Consider the following 8,383-nt stretch of genomic DNA (forward strand, 5'->3'; position numbering starts at 1 on the left):
AGACTCCCGTTCCCAGTAACTCGACAGGAGAGCGCCTCACAAACACTGAGTTTATTCTTCATTCTGACTTTATGAAGCCAGAATTTATTTAAAATAGAAATATATTTTAGTACCGAAATAATATTCAGAGTTTCAGAGTTTATTTATTTTTAAAATTTGATTTCAGAAATTAAACTCAGATTGTTGACTAACTATCTTTAAATTCAGGAATACTTTGAGACATTTCTTTTTTTCGAGGAATTCTGCATTTAAAAACGAACTTAATAAAAAAAATAAGAAATTATATTTGTTCAGATTTTTTATTCTGGATAATAAAAACATGATGGTTTTTTTCTTTATGTTTTTGAGCTCGGAATTCAAACACAGGGAGGTCAGTGTGTTTCCACTTCCTGTAACTACATCAGAGATCTGACCTGCCAGGAATCTGATTTTATCTGACACACACACACACACACACACACACACACACACACACACACACACACACACACACACACACACACACACACACACACACACACACACACACACACACACACACACACACACAGTTACTCACACTTTGACACCATCTGCACATTCCAGTCTCCATCACACTGATAAGATGTATCTGTGTGCAGCCTCACAGAGAGATATATTATCAGGGGGGAGTACACAGTATCGTAACATTGAAAACTAAACTACAAGTATCTCTAAAGTGTAACTAAGTACTTGAGTAAATGTACTTAGTTACCTGTGAGTGGGTAAACAGCAGCTCCCAGTAATAATATAAGCTGAGCAAACAGCCTTTACTGCAGAGGAGAGGGTTCAATCATTAACTCTGAGACGCTGCTCAACCTCGAGACATTCTTTATTCTCCACTGGTTGAACATGGAGGACGTTGTATTCCTGCTGCTGTGTGTGTCCTCTGCTGCTGCTGCTCAGCTCTGTGCTCCAGGTAGGTAACCATCAACACCTCCAATCAGTTTGGACTCTCTTTCAAACTCTACATGTACTGAGCAACAGAAACAGGAGAGGAATGTTTCTAATCTGAAGTTAAACCGGATTAACTAATAACTCAAGAGTTAGCCTCCATGTGACATCAGCTGTAACTTAACTACTTTAAAGAGTCCTCTCCTGCTGATGTTCAGGTGTATATCAGTATGTAGTGTCTCTACTTTAAAGAGTCCTCTCCGGTTGATGTTCAGGTGTATATCAGTATGTAGTGTCTCTACTTTAAAGAGTCCTCTCCTGCTGATGTTCAGGTGTATATCAGTATGTATCTGTTGTGATTATTACCGCTTATACCTTTCCCGCCCCTTAGCCTATCACGTACAATGGGTTGGAGAAGTAGCCAATAGGAGCGTGAGTGTTCCATAGTGATGTCACTATGTTCTGCAAGTAAACAAAGGACATGCACAAAAACCTAGGCTGCAATCGAATAGTCCAAAAATCAGCTTCTATCGTCTATCGAAAGAAACAACCGAAAAGCAGAATTGGGCCCTTTAATGGATGTGAATACTTTTTCCTAGGTTTCATTATGTGCTGACATCAAGAAAATTGAAATGTTTTCCAAATATAATAAACTCTGACACATACCTGTTTGAGAAAAATATTCAATATATGTTCCTCTGATCTTATCTAATTCAAATTGTTTGCTTTCTTTAAACTCTAAAATTGACATTTTCCATATATGATGTCATACATTTGAAAAAGTTTAGTACAGGTAATCTTTTTCAAATGTATGTATAAGAAAAAAATCTCCATTACAAGTCAAAGTACTGCATTGAGTATAGTACTTAATGAACTAATGTACAACGAATCAAGTTCGATTACAAGGTGTAACACATATTTGGGAGACGTTTTATACTTTGTGCTTCATAAACTGTCAAACAGGGACCAAAGTTGCACCGTTTACACAAAAAAATGAGTCATGACGATTCATAAAAAGTTATTCATCTTTTATTTGTTCATGTTTATTCCAATTTAAAACTACAGGCTGCTAGTAAAAAAAGTCATATTGGAATGTTAGCATGAAAAAGTTAACAAATTAGAATATAGAATATTCATAAGAACACTTTTCTGCAGTCTGATCAAGTTTTATAAAAATGGGCCAAATATTTTAATACACAACATAAGACATGACATCAGAAACTTTGGCACCTTAAAAGTGTTGGAACACAAATTAAAAAAAACAAGACAGAAACTATACACACTGTTCAATAGAGTACAAACAGTAAAAAGAGAGTATACAAAATATTACACGGCTTATTTGAATACTTGAACTGCGATTGGTCAATTTGAACATTCCGTTGCTGCTTGGAAAAACAGACCGTTGCTAAGGAGAACAGACCGTTGCTAAGGAGGCTCAAGGGACTGTGTGGAGTCATATTAATCCACAGAAAGTAGTCCGGTCAGCTGTGGATAAACAAATATGAGTTTCCTCCATCAGAACACACGTGGAATAGTTTTAAATATATATTTTTTTCTTGGCAGACGCGATACGATCAATTTAAATCAATAAAAACATTTTTGCATCAATGTTGTGAGTCAAGTCGTTGGTGTATTTATCACGTGGCCGTGTAATAAGCGGGATAATGTGCAGCGACAAGCGTCATTAAAGAACTTATTTTACAAAGTTTACACTGGCTAATGTCACACTCATTCGTTCACTCGATTACAACACCACACGTATAATACAGTAAAGCAACGGAAGCCTCTATGCATGTACGGGTGAACATGCACGGTAACACACACACATGCAGGATTTAAAGCACACGTTCACACACTTTCAATAACTCCATGTGGATTTCTCTCTGAGTTTGTAAACAGATTTCAAGGCAGCGTGGTTTGTCTCCTCTCCGTCTGTCGTGGCTGCAGAGGAGCAGGTGTTTACTGTGGAGGGTTTGTGGGTAAATGTGACGACATGCAGAGAGTCTGCAGGGCGGATTATGAGACCGAAAGCCACACGTGGATAAAAACATGCAGATTTAAGAGTCGCTGAGGCTTTTGTTGGTGCGTTTTTTGACATTCTTTGGTCATTTTGAGACTTTTTGTACATGTTTTGTGTTTCTTTTTGGTCATATTTAGACTTTTTTTGGTCACTTTGAAGTTGTTTTGTTGCTTTTTGTATTTGTTTTCTGTCTCTGTTGTTGAGTAGCTGTTATTTTCACAAATTGGTCGAATTAGCTTGAATCCAAATCGACCTACAATAATCCTTTTCACTAATTGGTCTCTTTACATAAATCATCTCTAGTAGTCAGGATGTGTCTGTTTGAACCTCATATCTTTTTTTGTCTATTCTCTTCATATTTGTGGTTGTTTTGTTCCTCTTCGAGTGTTTTTTTATTCATTTTGTGTCTCTTTTGTAATTACTTTGTCCCCACGTTGGTTGTCTCCCTTTTTAAAGTCTCTTTGTGTGTCTGCAGATGTTTCTCCTCTCTCTTTATTTGCTTTGTGGCTCTTTTCAGTATTTCGGCCCCTGTAGTCCTTCAGTAATCCATGCGTGCTGCAGGGTGTTGACATGCAGTCATCATGGGAACAGAGTGATGCTTCTCTCCACACCCACAATCCTCTGCTGCCTGCGTCAACAACTAGGGACTCAGCCTTCGTCATCGTCTTCATCATCATCATCATCAGACTTCCTCCCCTGATGTTTACGAGGCTCACAGATGGAGGGGTGTGGATTCTGATGTAGGAAATAGTCCCTGATGTCCACGTTTGCTGTGGCGTGGTCAGAAAGTGAGTTTGTTTGTTTGTTTGTTTGTTTGTTTGTTTGTTTGTTTGTGTGTGTGTGTGTGTGTGTGTGTGTGTGTGTGTGTGTGTGTGTGTGTGTGTGTGTGTGTGTTGTTGTTTCACAGCTCGGTGTCTGCAGTCAGACAAAATATTACCCGGCTTAGTTGAATACTGGACTGCGATTGGTCAATTTCAACATTCCGTTGTTGTCCGGAAAAACAGACCGTAGCTAAGGTTAGTTTATTTGTAATAGCACATTTTAATACACAGAGGCAATTCAAAGTGCTAAGGAACACAGTCCGTTGCTAAGGAGAACAGATCGTTGCTAAGGAGGCTCAAGGGACTGTGTGCAGTCAGATCAATCCACAGAAAGTAGTCCGGTCAGCTGTGGACTGCAGCTATGAGTTTCCTATCCACGATACGATCAATTTAAATCAATCAAATAATTTCGTGTCATTTTGATGTCTACGTTTGTTGTGGTCAGAAAGTGAGTGTGTGTGTGTGTGTGTGTGTGTGTGTGTGTGTGTGTGTTTGTGTTTGTGTGTGTGTGTGTTGTTGTTTCACAGCTCGGTGTCTGCAGTCTTGGTGGTGGAGTGACCGTTGGTGGGTGGGGGGGGTTGATCTGGCTTTTCGGCCTCGGGGGTTTCTCCGTTGATGCTGGGTTTCTCCGGGGTTTCCTGAGGGGGGTTCAGGGGCGCCTCGGAGGCCAGAGTGTTCCCCTGGTTCTCCTGATCCGCCGGGAACGCCTCCTCCGCCTGCAGAGACACAGAAACAATGCATCATGGGAGGGAAAGACACTTCAATACCTGGGGTCTGGATGTCTTTTCAAAAGCCACAGAACTTAAAAAGCAATTCTGACAACAATTTATGACCAGGGATTTACAGAATGTTCTTTCTTTTAAAAGTTTAAAGCTTCTTTTGAGGCTTTAAACTTTCGTTATGTTGACATAATCCAGTTGCATATATTCCGTTAGTTTGATATTAAATGTAGGCTGATATTAAAGTAAAACAGCTGCTTATGGCTCCATGTTGAATCACTGATGAATAATAAGCAGAAAAAAGCTGTGAGCAGGGAGGGGTGTTTGGATAACGCTCTCTCTCTCTGTCTGTATTCTCTCTGAATGCTGGCCAGAAACTTTCCCTGATCAAAACGTTGGCAGTGTTTGATCCCAGAGGAAGGAAAGGGTTCTGTTTTGATTTCAGATGCAAGGAAACATAAACCGGACTGAGAAAAAAATCCATGCATACTGTTAGTGAGTGTTTAACGTGACTGCAGGAACATGTGAAACACGCACAGGTCATACTGTAAGGGCGCTCTCGTCAGTTTTTAAAAAAGCCACATATTCCAATATTGACTTTCAGTAGTTATCACGAACAATGTGCTGGAGCGCTAGCCAATAGAAGAGCGAGTGTTCCATAGTGATGTCACAAATGGCTCTAACAAAGCTTTAATGTTCATAAAGCTCTTGATTTGTCTCATACTGCCTGTGCTGCAGCACCTCTTTTCACCCTCTGTCTGAAACCATAGCCCAGTCTGCTCTGATTGGTTAGCTGGCCGGCTGGCAACAGCTTAGAGATGTCCCGCCCATTAGCCTATCACGTACTGTGATGGAAACTTCTGAAGCAATGGAGACTCAGAGAGACACGGGGAGAGCAGGAACTTTGATGGAAAACACTGATGGTTTATTTGGAGCTTCGGCCGTAGACTTCACAAGACCTGTTCTGAAGATCTCTCCCCCAGACCCGTGTATTTAGCTCAGAGAGAATAATCAACATTGTCTATAACAAGATAAAGCACTATAACCTCTATCAGCTGACGCCAACAGGCAGGAACAGGGAGACAACACACTGAGAGCAGCCCGAGGTGCAGGCCTGAGCTCAGTGAGGGCAGACTGATCAACTGGGTCAGAGGTATGGGACTAGGAAAATATCTCCCAACACGTACAATGTGTTGGAGCGCTAGCCAATAGCAGAGTGAGTGTTACGTAGTGATGTCTCACCAGCCTGACTCCCTTGCCGCTGGTCCTGCGGGGGCACTTCAGGTACCCCACAGTGATGGCGACGGCGGCGAGCAGACCGCTGACCAGGATCCCCACAAACACAGAGGACCCGGACGAGGAGGGGGTCTCCGTCTTTGTGACTCCCAGCTGCAGAAAAGAAGATTGTGGTCAGAAAAAATACATTATGTGATTAAATTCAAAACCATGCATCCATTATAAGACATTATTACACGGCTTTGTTGAATGCTCCATTCTGATTGGTCAATTCGGACATTCGAGAGGTCTTCACATTTTCGCTGGCAGACCGTTGCTAAGGAGAGCAGACTTTTACTACGGAGAGCAGACTGTTGCTAAGGAGAGCAGACTGTTACTAAGGAGAGCAGACTGTTGCTAAGGGGAGCAGACTGTGGCTAAGGAGAGCCGACTGTGGCTAAGGAGAGCAGACTGTTGCTAAGGAGAGCAGCCTGTTACTAAGGAGAGCAGACTGTTGCTAAGGGGAGCAGACTGTGGCTAAGGAGAGCCGACTGTGGCTAAGGAGAGCAGCCTGTTAATAAGGAGAGCAGACCGTTGCTAAGGAGAGCAGACCAATGCTAAGGAGGATAAAGGGACTATGTACAGTCATATCAATCCGCAGAAAGAAGTCCGTTCGATTTAGCGTCAGCTGTGGACAACAAGCATTAGCTTTCCTCAATCAAAAAACACTTTTTGAATATTAATTTGTATATTTGTGGAGAGCAAAAGACTCTGGATTCATGTAAAGAGAAAGAAAGAGGTGACACTATTACCTGATTCTGTAGAATTATTAGGAACCGTAGATAAATTTAGTGAAATAAATCATGGTTATCTTTCCTCTACTTGAACCTATATCACAAGACTATAACACCTGCCATCATCTCACCTTTTCTTTCAAGTGTTCGCTCTTCAGGGCGTCGACCAGCGTAGCCAGGTCAGCTGCAGGGAGGAGAATATCAGAAATATATATCAGTCCTTTATAAATCAGATCCATGTAAACCTGGGGTGTCCAAACTACGCCCATTTTGAAACGGCCCCCAGCTAATAAAACAAGTATAATTAAATATGGCCCACAAATGAAATTTGTGCTTGTCATATTTCGTACTTCTGAAATATATATGTAAAAATATATGACACAGTATTCATGTGTTAATAAATCCGCTTTTCAAATAAATTCAGTCAATTAAAGTTGGAAACATTTTCAAACAAATTTTAGTTGATAAAAAAAGCCCAATAACTTATTTACATTACAAGCTTGAAATCTACCCTTCCTATTTCCTCTTTTTTAAAAGCAATCTGAGGCTTCTGTTTTAAGGAATGAGCTGTGATGTAGGCTGTTGAGTTTATTGAAGCATTTTCAAGTATCAAGCATGCACCTACATTTGATTGATCTGCTAACTTATAACTTCACTGATAAGACGATATACCTCTAGTGATCGGCCCAGACCATTTTCCTGTATGTGGCCCTCACTGAAAAAGGTTTGGGCACCCCTGATGTAAAGTGTGCATGTCTGTGTTGTGCATGTCTTCTCACCGTCGTCACTGGACACCAGCGCTGTGTTGCCCTCCTGGAAGATTTTGAGGTTACAGTTGTCTTTGCTGCACCAGTCTGCAGGGATCTTCTCGATGATGCGCTTTGTTGTTTCCTGCAGAAAAAAGCATTTTTAAAGTCAAAGAGAAATAAGCCAATACGTACATGCCGTGCTGCGTCACAACAGCAGTCTGACAAATATGAGAATTAAAGCAGTGACATCATGATTCTTACTGTGCAAACTAGAAAAATATATGTTTTTATTTGAGCTGTGAACATGGTTGTCACAGTTAAAGGTAAATTAGATTATGAGTTTTTCAAATGTCATTCAAAATGAAATTTAAGGCAAATTTTAAATGTAAACCTTTCGCTGTAATTATCTACGACGAGACGCTAGCGTGAGAGGTGTTACGTTGAATATATACATATAATAATAGATGTTCCAAATTGTTTTCGAAGTATAGCTTGTAAGTCCGGAAACAAAACTATTCATTCCAATGTCAATAATAAATAAATAAATAAAATATCAGAATCCGAAATCCTTTATTAGTCCCACAGCGGGGACATTTACAAATAAAATGTATAAATTAATTAAATGCTTCAAAAGATCTGCGGGGACAATGTATGCATATATTTTGAAAATACACGACCTTCCTGATTTTGGCTTTGTAAGCATTTACTTGAAAAAGCCTGAACATTCCTGCACAGCTTCCTGCATTTTATCTCCTCTGCTTCATCACTGCAGCCAAAAATCCAATGTGTGTGTTTTCCTGAGTTTTCCCCCGTTGACCATCAGTGTACGTGTGAGTAATGGAGACGAAATGCAGATGGATGGAAAACTCTCTGACCACACCTTCTTCTTCTCTCCCCCTTAACCCCCAACTATGACATCACTGCGTTACACAACTTTGCAACATGGGAACTCTCAGTGCTCTCAGAGGATTACAAAAATCCTCCTTCCTCCGTCAGCAAGGAGGAGAAACACTCCTTTCTGCATCTGTGGGACCGTCACATGTTCCTTCAGGAATCCTGCATGATGTAGTGTCTCTACTTTAAAGAGTCCTCTCCTGCTGATGTTCAGGTGTATATCAGTATGTAGTGTCTCTACTTTAAAGAGGTTACTAAG

At 40.6% G+C, this 8,383-nt stretch overlaps 1 protein-coding gene across 1 annotated transcript in view; it reads right to left on the bottom strand.

Moving 5' to 3' along the window:
• Nucleotides 1–1,917: 1,917 nt before the first annotated feature.
• The window catches only part of cd34 (CD34 molecule), a gene marked incomplete at its 5' end in the record, with an annotated part of 7,316 nt that continues 850 nt past the window's right edge, over nucleotides 1,918–8,383 (bottom strand). Inside the window, 4 exons of the mRNA XM_010775054.1 lie at nucleotides 1,918–4,469; nucleotides 5,715–5,861; nucleotides 6,613–6,665; nucleotides 7,261–7,372. Of these exons, the coding sequence (XP_010773356.1) occupies nucleotides 4,275–4,469; nucleotides 5,715–5,861; nucleotides 6,613–6,665; nucleotides 7,261–7,372 (507 nt within the window). The remainder of the gene's footprint in view (nucleotides 4,470–5,714; nucleotides 5,862–6,612; nucleotides 6,666–7,260; nucleotides 7,373–8,383) is intronic.

Source organism: Notothenia coriiceps, unplaced genomic scaffold (assembly GCF_000735185.1).
Source record: "Notothenia coriiceps isolate Sejong01 unplaced genomic scaffold, NC01 NC01_scaffold00015226, whole genome shotgun sequence".
Taxonomy (NCBI): Eukaryota; Metazoa; Chordata; class Actinopteri; order Perciformes; family Nototheniidae; genus Notothenia; species Notothenia coriiceps.